Genomic DNA, 13,510 nt, shown 5'->3' with positions numbered 1-13,510 from the left:
AAGGTGTTGAGCAACATCAACAACACCTTGGCTTTGCCCCCTTCACATCTCATCCATGAATGAGAGTTTGGCGGAGTCCTCCCTAAACCACCATTTGTAAATATTCTAATCTTTTAACTCGTATTTTATTTCATCTATTGCATTTTTTGTCATTTTTGGATTTGCATTTTTGTGCTTTGATCAATATTTTTGACATGAGAGCAAGTGAGGGAGGTGTTTTAACATGTTTTGATGTGTAGTGTTTGATCAAGTGTGGGGATTGCAATTGCCTAGGCTTACCGAGCCTTCGTAGTGCACCCACAACAATTAACAAAGGAAAAGAAGAAAGAATGATATGGGAAAAGGAAACCCCACTGTAATACCCGTCCTTTTAGGGACTCGTTGACCGACGTTGACTGACCTTAGACACTGATCTTGACCTTAGGAGAACTTGGGGGCGATGTCTTGTCACGGTGTGAGCTTTGGTTTGTGTGGGACTCGATCTAGCTGAGGCTACTCGATCGAGTAGCTTGGGAGATCGATCGAGTAAGTCAGTTATTCGATCGAGTAACGGGTTTGCAGCGAGGAATTATATATCATGTTTCGTGAAACCTCAAATCATTTCTGCACTTCATTTCCTAAACCTAGATGCCGTCTCTTCTTCTTCCCTTCACCATAGTTCTTTCCTTTGAGGTCCTTGAGGATGCTTATGCCATGGGGATGGGTTGCTTGAGTCGGGTAGTGGTCTTGACGCCGGATAGCTATGCATAGGTGTGTTGCATGTTTGATTGATATCATGTGGTCGGACGTAGAATCGCTGCGGTTGGCTAAAGGTAGGTTCGCCTACTCAGTACTGTTGGTTGTCTAGAGTGACTTTTGATGTGGTTTCACTATTGTACTGTCGATGTGATTGGATGATTGTGATAGTTGGTTGGTGTTGTGTTGTTTCGTTTATCGTTGTTGTGGTGCAGCTGATTGTGATTGTTTCTCTATGGTTCTCGAGGTGTGTCCTCGGCTGAGTGGAGTCCCTTGCGGGAGTGGCTTCACGCCTATTGTACGTCCTCCGTGGAACCCGCCACGGGAGGGGATGTGCCCATTAATGGACATGGGTTTATCGCTCGGTATGATGAGCGGGGCTTAGGTGGGAACGACTGCGGTCCCCCAGTGGCAAGGTTGGTCCAGTGGACAGTCGGAGACAGTGATTGGTGGATTGGAGATGTTTGTGTGTGTGTGTGTGTGTGTGTGTGTGTGTGTGTGTATTATTGTGTGCTTATGTTGTGTCTGTGGTTGTTGGTGTGTTTCCTCAGTTACTGACCTTTTGTGGTTTATCTTGTTGTTTGTTTCTGTTGTGTCTGTCGTGATCCCTTATGGTGAGCAGTCAGTCTTAGCAGGTTGTGATCTGGCTGTTACCTGGGTGATTGGCGGGATGAGTCTTTCACGAGTTACGACAGAAGTAGTTCACATAGTGGTTTTGAGTTGTATCTTTTTATATCAGTAGTTTTGTTAATCACTTGTAATATAACTTAATTGTTCTTTTACCGACAATTGATTATTACTGTCCTCGGGCAACCGAGATGGTGACGCACTTATATGCTAGGGAAGGTCTTGTTAAGGCTCCTGAGTATATAGGGGTGTCACAAAGTGGTATCAGAGCGACGATTTTGGAACCTGTAACAAATGAGCCTAATGAACGTAGTGAGTCTAATAAAATGAACCTGGTGTATGTATATTGGGAGCCCCAGCTGATGCTAGATTTTCGGTGAGTAGGCGCCCTCATTTCAAAATCATGGCCCCATTATGCTTAAGCCAGTCACCGGGTATGGGAATGTCGAGTCGAAAATTTTGTGCTTAGTGCGTATAATGGTTATGTTAGAATTGTTTGTGATGGAGTCCTTATGAATGCTAGTATGTGTAATTGTGATGAGCAACTGTGTGCGTGTATGGTTGTGTAGAAATGTGTAAGAAAGTAATGGAAGTGGGGGAATGCTTATAATTCGTGACAGTGTGGAGTGATATGGTGATAGTAATGCTTTTTAAATCGTTCTATGCGCATTAGATATAAAAGAAATGGCGAGTCTGGTATGTTGTAATGATGATAAGTAGTAAGTTTTGAATTAGTTGTAATGTCTGTCAAAGTAGTATTTGGTAAGTGTGATGGATGAATGGTTGAATGCTTCCGTGATATGGCTGTTAGTTGTATTGTTGAAATTGCAAATGCATGATTGGAAGTGAAATAAAATGATATGATGTCGGATGAATGTTTAGAGTAATATAACTGTTAGTTGTATTGTTGAAATTGCAAATGCATGATTGGAAGTGAAATAAAATGTTGGATGTATGCATGAGAAAGATAATAGTGTAGACAATTGGTTGCATAATGTTTGTCATAGAATGAAGTAAAATGTGTTGAGTGAAGTGATATGTTTGATAGATCCATACGTTGCATTTGAGTAGAAATAAAACGTCGTGAATGAGTATAATAATTTGTGACGATTTCCGAATTTATTTTGGAATCGGCACGTATTTTTGTTTTGCAGGAACCGTTACTCAAATCCGTAACTTTTGACCTCGTTCTTATTCTTGCCCGACCGATTAAGAGTATCTACTCTATCGAGTAGACCTCATTCGATCTAGTTAGGAAGCTATAACATCGAAAAAGTTTGATCTGCCAGCGAAAACTCGACCGAGTAGCTCCAAATCGATCGAGCAGAGGCCACTCGATCGAGTAACCTACTTACTCGATCGAGTAACTGAACAGTACCCGGGTGGATTATGGGATTCTTATACCCTTTTCCATCTTCTTTCTTTCTTATTCTTCATTCATCAAAAACAATAAATCTCTCAATCTCTCTCAAGTTGCTCTCAATCTTGTGATTTTATGCTTGAATTTTGTGTATCCCATGCTTAATTTGTTCTCTTTGCTTGCTAATCAATCAAGGTAAGAATGTTTAACCTATTTTCTATGTTTTTAATTAATTAGAAGCATGTAGGATGATGGTGTTTGATGGAAAATCGATTTATATGTGCCAAATCTTGCTTGTCATTGATTGAAACATGATCTATTTGCTTTAATTTGCTGGGTATTGATGTTAGTTATGCAAAAATCGAATTAATTTGGGGTAGAGTATGTGTCGAAATTTCTAGGGTTTGAGATTTTGAATTGAATTTTGGTTGTTTTTTGTATATAAAAGGGGGAAATTGGATAATGTATGTTGTATATTTCATGTTTAGAGTTGATTTTGATGGTTTTCACTCAAAATTTTGCCTTAAAAATCCGTCTTAAAAGTGCCCCAAACTGAAATTCGACCTACATTCTTGAGAAGTTTGTCTATTAGTGAAGCTAATTTGAAGGTTCAATTCTCAAAATTAATAGTTGTATTGTTAATTGATGCCATCCTTGCTATGAATTTTTACAGCTGTGAGATCGTCTAATGATAAATTTAAGAGTTATAATTATAATTTCTGGATTGTTTGGTGAAAGTGTGTACGTAGTAACTCTTTTCCATAATCATATATGAATGTCTTACATGTTTTCAAGTATATGTGATATGTGAATCTAAGATTGTGTCACAAAACAAATGCCGAGACCAACTCTCGGAACCCGTCAGAGCAAGAGGGGGAGGGCTTCTGAGCTAGAGGTAGGACAGGGAAGTGGGGGACCTACGGTCCCAGCAGTACCCGAGTCCCCGTCTGTTGTCTTTGTGGACTTTACACAAAGGGATAATTGTGTTGCCTTACAGAGACGAAAGATGAGACCCACCCGTTGTATCGACACAACACTTTTGACTGACTTGGGGATTGAGACCTATGTTAGGCATATCTTCGAGACTATGGGGATGGATGCGTTGTACCGCCTCCGGAAGCACTCTTATGCTTTTCTGACCCTTGAGTTCATGAGTTCCTTTAAGTATGATGCAGTGGAACAGACCGTTGAGTTCCGCCTCATGAACACCAGTTTCTTCCTTACCATGGATATGTTTGCCACTCACCTCGGCTTGGCTAGACCGGCAAAGGGAGCTCTTAAGAACATCCCGACTAAGTGTGGGGCTAGTAGCCTTATGCCTTGCTTTACTGGCAAACCCGCCCCGACCTCCAGCAACATGTTGATTAATGATGTTCAACATGTCACCTTAAAGATCTTTCTTCGTGCTTTGACTTGTCTTCTTTACGAGAGGAAGGATGTGAGTAAGTTAAACGCACATGAGTTGATGTTGCTTGCGGCCTACCTTAACCCCACTCGATCCCAGAGAGTCACCTTTAGTACCCCGGACATAGTGTGTGCCAGCTTGGCCTTGATGGCCTCTTTTGACGCTCGTTTTCTGAGCTGTGGAGCGATTGCCACTCGGTTGGTGGAGAGGCTTACCTCATTTGTAGCCTCCTCGGCCTATACACCCTTGACTCCAGCGGTCCCTACCTTGGACCGTGAGTACTTTCTTGACCTCAAGTGGTTGAGGACTTTGGAGGATGGTAAGTTAGCATGGAGGGTTTGGGGCATGAGTTGGATGCGGATACCTGCTCCCGATCACCTTCCCGAGACTGATCCTTTACAGGCGGCAGTAGTGGCTGCCGATTCTGATGATGAGGATGAGGGGGTTCCTGAGAGGCAGCTGTACCTCATTGACCCATATATCTTGGAGGTGATGCTTGAGCCGACAAAGGGGGATCGTGTGAGACTTGAGGATGCCCAGCCCAGAGTGGGGAGAGGACCGCGGCGAGTAAGAGAAAGGGCGGCAGAGACCCAGCCGGAGCAGCCTGTGCCTCAATAGTACCAGTACCCCAGTTACCCTCCCTTCTATAGCCCCGAGATGAGAGTGAGCCAGCTCACGGAGAGGGTGTCTGCTACCTTGACACTCCGAAACCTCCACGAGATGGCATACGTGCAGGGCAAAGGCAACGCAGCCCGTATGGTGGAGGGGCGTTGGGGACGACCGTTGAGTTTTCCACTCTTTTGGCGTGGAGAGTTCTACTTGGGGAGAGTCCCAGTCATATCCCTACGGTTGCTTGGCCCCTTGGCGTATGGGAGCAGATGCGGGTACTGGTGGTGTCGCAGGTCATGATGCAGCAGGAGCGGGCACATATGGTGGTGGTGGTGGTGACGAGGTCATGGATGAGCAGGATGTCGAGTGATGATACTCCTTTTCTTTCTTTTATATATCGTTTCATGGATTTGTAGTTGTTGGTACTTGTTCTGGTTGGTTCTTTGTTAGACTTGGGTATGTATGTTGCTATAAGGCCGTACTTTGGATACTTTTAGACTGTTTTTACAGGATTTTAAGTCGGGGGAGCATTCCGACTCGTGTTTATATGATTGTTTGAGTTTAACATGGCGTTTTAGAGGGGATTTTCGACCTGTGGCTACTCGATCGAGTGCCCCTCACTCGATCGAGTAACTACAGGGGTGGCGTTGGGGCAGTATACTGATCTCAGCCTACTCGATCGAGTAGCTGATGGACTCGATCGAGTAAGTACAACTCGATCGAGTGCCCTACGAGCTCGATCGAGTATCACTGTTACAACTACTTTTCGTTTAAAAACTTGAGTGAACCATCATATCTTTCAATGTTGTTATATCATTTCTTGTTGGGTGTGTTTATATCATTGTTTACGCTCAACGATGGTCAACTTATTGCGTATGGTCATACGATTTATACAATTTTCAACGCTATGTGTATAAATTAAGGTGATAACGCATATTGTTTCGAGTTACGTGAGGTTCAATGGTTGCATATATATATATATATATATATATATATATATATATATATATATATATATATATATATATATATATATATATATATCATGTGAGTCATGTTTACGTAATGTCAAGGAAGTGTCGTGGCTGTCATAAGTCGAACGTGCATATTGTTGGTTATTTTGGTACAACAATAGGTGGTATTTATATAAATTGTATTCTATATCAAGCCACATTAGAAAGGTAGTGTACAATGATTATTATGTTGTTGCATACTTGGTGTGATCATATAACAATTAATAGATGACTTGTGTACTAGTTGGTAATGGTATATCTTGTGGTGTGAGGCATGGTTTCAGTGATTGGTAGTGTAGGGTGTTGGGATGATGTTATTTTATTAGTAAAATTAGACATCATCATGGCTAGAAAAGACTAGCTTACACACCTATTGCATGGGAAAGAGAAAAAGTGAAAAGCAAGATGCCAATTTTGGCTCTTTTATGTTGTTCCCACCGGTTGCACTACTCTCTTTTAAGAGAGTTTTGTTCTCTTATTATTTAGACTACACTACCATTATTCATTCACATGCAAAATGCTTACCTCTCACATATTTCTTACTTCATCTTTCTCTAAAACTTGAGAAATGATGATCCAATTTGTTCTACAAGATTACTAATATTATTAGTGTAATATCTGAGTTTTAGTAATCAATTTTAAGGTAAACTACTAAACAAATATCTAGCACATATTATTTAGTAGAGATAAGGGATAATCTTGGGTGCAATCAAGAGGAGTGGCTTCTATACTTGAAGTCTTTGGAGGATCATCCTAATATTAATCATAGCTCAAGAACAAGTGAAGGTAGGAGACCTTACTTGTGCCCATAAATCCGAAATTTACAATGTAAGGGACATTGTTTTCTTATAAATCTTTCCTTTTGTTATGCATGCACTAGATCTAAAGAACTAGAAATTAAAATGTTAATTTGTTCACTATTAGAAGAGTCTAATAATAGGTATATGAACTAAACAAGTGGTATCAGAGCATAGGATGTTGCATGCATAATCGGTTATTGTTTTTCCGAGTTAAAATATTAACATATAAAACTAAATTTTTGTGATTTATATGAATAAGCCACGAAATAATTATGCATGTTATATATTATGGTCCTAATATATTTTTAGGTCATTTTTATGATTTGTGGAAATTTATTGCTCATTATAATGATTTTTAGTGACTTTATTACATTTTTATGATTAAAATGAACTTTTATTCACTAAAATAAGTTAACCTTCACTACTGGCCGTGGTATTTTAGTATGACCTCACATGAATATTTTATGTCTTTCATGCGAAATATTATATTAATGTGATTAATATTTAATGATTTATGAATTTTTAGTGTAAAAATGGCATACATGGAGGTTAAAATGACTAAATATGGTTAAACTTGTTGGAAATCTACATCTCAATACTTAACATATTCTTATATATTTCAAATTTATTTAGTCATAAAATAAATTCTAGATCTTATGCATGCAAACTAAATAAGAGGAGATAAGAAAATCAATTTCTCACCATTAAAATTTCGGTCAAATGGGCACCAACAAGATCTCCTTCTTGTTAGTTCTTGAGCTTTCCAATATTGGATGAACATTCATGACTTCAAAATAGAAGCCCTCCAATTAGTAGCACCCAAAACTATCCCTTAATCCCACAAACTAACATGTACTAGATGTTTGTAATGTAGTTTACCTTAAAATCGATTACTAATACTCATATATTACATTAATAATTTTAGTAATCTTTCATGAACAATTTGAATTAAAATCTCATCTTTTTGATGAAGATTAAAGTGTTGGAAATCTATATCTCATTATACAACATATTCATATATGTTCTAATTAATTTAGTCATAAAATTAATTCTAGATCTTATGCATGCAAACTAAAATAAAAGGAGATAAAAAAATCAATTTCTCACCAAATAAATTTCGGTCAAATGGGCACCAACAAGATCTCCTTCTTGTTAGTTCTTGAGCTTTCCAAAATGGATGAACATACATGACTTCAAAATAGAAGCCCTCCAATTAGTAGCACCCAAAACTATCCCTTAATCCCACAAACTAACATGTACTAGATGTTTGTAATGTAGTTTACCTTAAAATCTATTACTAATACTCATATACTACTTCTAGTATTATTATTGTTTGATTTAAACAAATTTGATTCACAAAAATGAATTTTATGAAGAACAAGAGAGAGGTTTATGTTTATCTTAGAACATAAGAGAATAATGAATTATTGAGGAAAAAATCTCTCTAATTGTGCATGTAAAACCGGTGGGGTGGGCATCATTATGAGCTCTTTTATTTTTCCTTTTTATCTTCACAAGACAAAAATGTGCAAGTCTTTAGCATAGTCAAGTCACTATCAATTGTCATAGACAAATGAATAAGACAAAACTACTAAAAGAGCCACCCAATATTTCGGTTTACATAGTGTAATATGGAGTCCATTTTATTTTTGTCAATTGTACAATTGTATGTCATGTGACATGTGACATGTCTTATGTCATGTTTTAATTTAAAATGCATATTTAACAAATTAAATATCATTTACAAATTAAATAAATCATATTTAACAAATTGACTAGTAATATAAAATTACTTTCTCATAAAATGGTCATTTAATTACCAGTTAGTATAATTCACAACCTCTTGTAATTATAACTAACTTATCATTCTCATCTCGCGTGTTTCGCAAACACCGATTAATTTTAGTAATATAACTTCTTAAATTACTAAATAAAATCTTATTTAATCACATTAGAATAAGATGTCATTTTCTCTCTTATGATAATAATTTGTTCAATTTTAAGGAATTAATTAATCAGACGGCATACAATTAATTAACCTTTTCAATTAAGGGAATCGTCCTTTAGGTGTGACCTCAAGGGATCAATCGATCACCACCGTCGCACGACGTAATGTCAAACTCCACCAGCCAATCATTACCGATATGTGTGGACCAGTTGACTATATATATATGTATCATCCCTTCCGTATTCTTGTAATGAGATTTAATAATGATATTTAAATCATGTGATCGCACTATTGTTGAGGACACATTTCCCAACAATCTCCCACTTGTCCTCGACAAGTGTGCGTCACCAATTCTCTTGTCCTATTACTATCTCCCACTCAATGCAAGGTGTCTTTCGGGTCGTACTTGCAAGTGATCATATCGAGAGTGGTTTCCTCGATCTGGAGAATAACGATTGACCGGATTTATCTATCATAGATACCTTCCGAGCGTGGCCACGTATTTCCGATTCATTACTCCTCGAGTGGCCCTGAGATATTGTTTTAACCCCGACAAGGGGTGGACAATTCCTATCGCACTTATTCCCTTCGACTAGCCACACCATCATAACCCAAAATATGCCCATTTGACCCCATTTACGAAGGTCGTAGTAACACAAATCAAAGTTAATCTGAAACTGTGCCATCTTAGGTGAACAGTCTTTAGTCAAAAGAATCGACTCATTAGAATACTATAGTAGCTCTCGCCACGACCAGGCTTTATAAATTTGCCAAAACTCTATAAGCGGTCACTGCCCGACAAAGTGTTCCTAACAGTCTGCCTATGTGATCGACTAGTCATCTCACATGACTCTATGGCACTTGAACTTGCCATCAATCGCATCACACTCTAGTCACTTCGAGACGTCACCTCATACAAGTGACTATGGGCGAATACAATGCTAATCCGTGTTCACTTTAACGGGGTTCAATTGTCTCTACAACCCGTTTGGATGTAACAAAGTATAATAAAAGAGTTTTAAAGTAAAACTCGAACGACAAATGCGATTATCACATATGAATAGTCAATGCCTGATTACTATTTCATTTTCTATAATCTACTTTGATCTTGAATGTAGTTGTTCATCTCAATTCAATTGAAATGACATGATTCATCATGTTTAGCCTATGAGAAGGCTTTGGTTAGTAGGTTTTATCAACTTCTTGTACCTTACTCAACCTTACTACATACTTGTTTTCCTTTGTAATGTATACATTTGCATTACAAAACTTTCTGAGTACGTGTCGAGATTCAATCAAAGCATAGGTCCTCTAGCCTAAGAATAGCTCCCACTGTTTTCACAGTGCGCGGGACTCATCCTCTTGCACATCCCATGATTGCAAGTGTACTCAATTTCCGTTATAAATATCTCTCATTGTTCTTTATTGCCTAGAACGATTCTAGAAAATCTATTTCTTAAATATCATAGCCACAATGGTATCTTAACCATCCTAATGTGTTTTGATTATGGTTTTGTCGGAAACCATGCGCAATCTCAATTGTCAATTGTCATTTGTGTAACACCCTTACACAAAAATTGCATCATAAACACTTTGCATTATATCCTTAATGCTTCTGCAAGCACTTAAGGGTAATCTTTATGGCTTACATGGTAAAGATTACTTAAATTCGATTTTGATAACAACTCATCATACTCAAAGTATATGAAGTGTTATACATCATTACTTATTTAATTGATCCGGTAGCGGAAGCAAATGGAATCAATCAAATATGTTCAATTTAATTGAACTAGTCTACCGATGAGAATTCTGCGACACCTCAGGTACATCTACTTAATGATAGTATTTCACATGCTTTTAATGCTTCGTCTTCACGAAACCCTAAGTCGGTTACAGTTATAGGGGTTTCACCACCCAGAACTGGTAACCCAGTAGTAACGCCGGCAGCTGCTGTTCCGATCATTCCTGTGATCCCGACAGCTAAACCTACTTGGGCTGAGCGTATTGCGAAATCCCCTGTAGGTATGGAATTACATATGGTAAAGGAGTCTTCTGACAGTGGAGTGGTTATTGATGCTGAGGATATTGAGGATGAAATTGCTTATTGGGCAAATACGTTAGTGGGTCAGTTTATTGGAGGAAAACCTTCTCTAATTCAGGTTAAGGAGTTTGTGGGGAAAAATTGGAACCACATGCAGAAACCTGAAGTGTTATACTATAAGAAGGGCTGGTTCTTCTTTCGTTTCCCAAGTGAGGGTGATTTGTGTACTGTCTTGCGAGGTAGTACTTGGAGTTTGGGTAACCACTCCCTGGTATTGAAGAGATGGACCCCTCAGATCTCTAAGGAGCTTGATTCTGTATCCAGGGTTCCAGTCTGGGTTACACTTCCTGATTTAGACCCTATTTTCTGGTCAGCAAAGGCTTTGAGCAAAATTGCTAGTAAGATTGGTACTCCTTTGTATGCTGACCCGGTCACTACACATAAGGAGAGGCTGTCTTTTGCAAGGATTATGATTGAGGTGGATGTCTCTCAGAAGTTGCCAGATGATATTCTGCTGCATACACCTTTTGGACAAGTCCTGCAGAGGGTTGTCTACGAGTGGCTACCTTACTATTGCTCCCATTGTAAGAAGTTGGGGCATGAGGTTCAGAACTGTAGACATCTCAAGCCAAAACCTGTCCAGGCACCAGTAACTGTTGATGTGTCAGCTCCTACTCAGGTGCCTTCCAGGGCTTCAGCAGCTGTTTCTGACCCAGTGATCGCAGTTACTAAGAGTGCACCAGTGGCTGATACTATACAAGCTCCAAATAAGGAGCCTGTGCAAGTGGCTAAGTGCTGTCAGAATGAAGGTATCCTGGACATCCCACACAAAAGGATTATACCAGTGTTGTCAGTTTCAGTAGATGATAGAGTGACAGTTCATTTTGAGGAATTGGATGTTAGTGAGGCAAAGGACCCACCCCCTTTACACTCACCATGAGAATTGGAGTATGGAATATTAGAGGTATGAATAAAGCGTTTAAACAACGTGAAGTAGTGGATTGTTTTAAGGAGAATAAACTTGATGTTATGGGTATTCTGGAAACTAGAGTTCGTCATCATAAATTTAATTACATTAGTAGAATGGGTTTTAGGTATTTTAATATCCTCAATAACTATGCCCATCATGATAATGGTCGTGCATGGGTTATTTGGAATAAAGCTAGTCTTGTGGTCACACCTCTTTCTACAGGGAATCAATGGGTTCATGTTCAAATTGAAGCACCTGGTTGTACTCTTATTCAGGTTTCTTTTGTCTATGGCCTTAACTCCATGGAGGGGAGAATGGGTTTATGGTCCTTTATGCAGAGCTGTCATCCTAATGTGCCTTGGTTATGTTTGGGTGATTTTAACTGTGTTAGAAGTACTGAGGAGAGAATTAGCAGTAATCCTCCTAATCTTCATGCTATTGATGAGTTTAATGAAGCAATTTCCTTATCTGGGCTTGATGCTTTATCAACTCATGGATGTATCTATACATGGACTAATAAGCAGGATGAGGGAGATAGGAAGTGGATGCGACTGGATCGAGCTTTAGTAAATTTGGTTTGGGATCAACAGTTTCCTTCATCTTTTGCTGATGCTTTAGAGGCAGGGGTTTCTGATCACTCCCCTTTGGTTGTTACTGTTCAGCACAGTGACACTCAGAGGCCTAAACAGTTTAGATATCTTAATTGCTGGGGACAGGATTCTTCTTTTGCTACTCTGGTCAGGGGGGTTTGGAAGGAGGATGTGAGAGGGTGTACTATGTATAAGCTGGTTAGTCATCTGAAGTTGGCTAAGGGGAAACTTAAAGCTCTTCATAAGGGGAAATATTCAAATGTAACTGACAGAGCCACTGAGGCCAAAGCTGCACTTTTGCAATGCCAAACTAGAATTCAAAATGATCCTCTCAATGTTGATTTGTTGAATTTAGAGGTGTCACTACTGGATAGCTATTGCAAGTTGAAAAATGCTGAGTTAAGTATGGTTTACCAGAGAGCAAAAATTTTTGATGTAAAAATGATGGATGCTAATACATCTTTCTTTTTTGCTAAACTTGCTGCAAAAAGAAGCAGGAGTCATATCAGTAAGATTAAAAATATGGCAGGAGTTGAATGTAATCCTTTTGAGGGTATCTCTGAAGCTTTTTTGGATTACTATAAGAGTTTACTTGGAACTGAATCTCAGGTTAAAGATTTTGATAGTGACATTATTCTGAAGGGCAATTGTCTAAATCAGGATCAGAGAGACTCTTTGAGTGCTGAGGTTACTGAAGCTGAAATTCATGCTGCTCTGTTTTCAATTGATGTTAATAAGAGTCCTGGACCTGATGGGTTATCCTCAGGGTTTTTTAGACAAGCTTGGAGTATTATAAAGCTGGAGTTTGTTAAGGCCATACAAGACTTTTTTAGGACTGGAAAGCTTCTCAAAGAAGTGAATGCCACTATATTTCACTTATTCCTAAAGGAGACACTCCTAACTCTGTACAAGATTTCAGACCAATCTCGTGTTGCTCCACTATTTACAAAACTATAAGTAAGATTCTCACTAATCGGATGAAGGCTGTGATGCCTGAGCTTGTGGGTGTTGAACAATCTGCTTTTGTCAAAGACCGAGCTATAGGGGATAATTTTCTGCTAGCACATGAATTGGTTACTGGTTATGGTAGGCAGAATACCTCTCCAAGATGTGTCATCAAAGTTGATATCAAGAAAGCATTTGACTCCGTTAATTGGACTTTCCTCCAAACTATTCTGCCTCTCTTTGGTTTTCCTGACAAGTGTTGCAACTGGATTATTACATGTATTACTTCTACCAGGTTTTCACTTAACATTAATGGATCATCTGTGGGATATTTTGAGGGAAGGAGAGGATTAAGGCAAGGCGATCCTCTCTCCCCTCTGCTTTTTGTGCTATGTATGGAAGTATTATCCAGGATTCTAAGGAAGATGCAGGAGTCTCATAACTTCAGTTACCATCCCAAGTGCTGC

The 13,510-nt window shown here is 38.9% G+C and overlaps 1 protein-coding gene across 1 annotated transcript; it reads left to right on the top strand.

Annotated features, from left to right (window-relative positions):
• The first annotated feature begins 11,621 nt into the window (after positions 1-11,621).
• Positions 11,622-13,055, top strand: LOC141649275 (uncharacterized). The gene has a single exon (XM_074457969.1). It carries the CDS (start codon positions 11,622-11,624, stop codon positions 13,053-13,055), a length of 1,434 nt encoding a protein of 477 aa, XP_074314070.1.
• Positions 13,056-13,510: the final 455 nt, after the last annotated feature.

The sequence above is a fragment of the Silene latifolia genome, chromosome 3 (assembly GCF_048544455.1).
Source record: "Silene latifolia isolate original U9 population chromosome 3, ASM4854445v1, whole genome shotgun sequence".
Taxonomy (NCBI): Eukaryota; Viridiplantae; Streptophyta; class Magnoliopsida; order Caryophyllales; family Caryophyllaceae; genus Silene; species Silene latifolia.
This window is presented reverse-complemented; position numbering and strand designations above follow the sequence as displayed.

Coding starts and splice junctions, on each gene's coding strand:
- LOC141649275 (XM_074457969.1), top strand. CDS start 11,622: ATGGGTTTTAGGTATTTTAATATCCTCAATAACTATGCCCATCATGAT.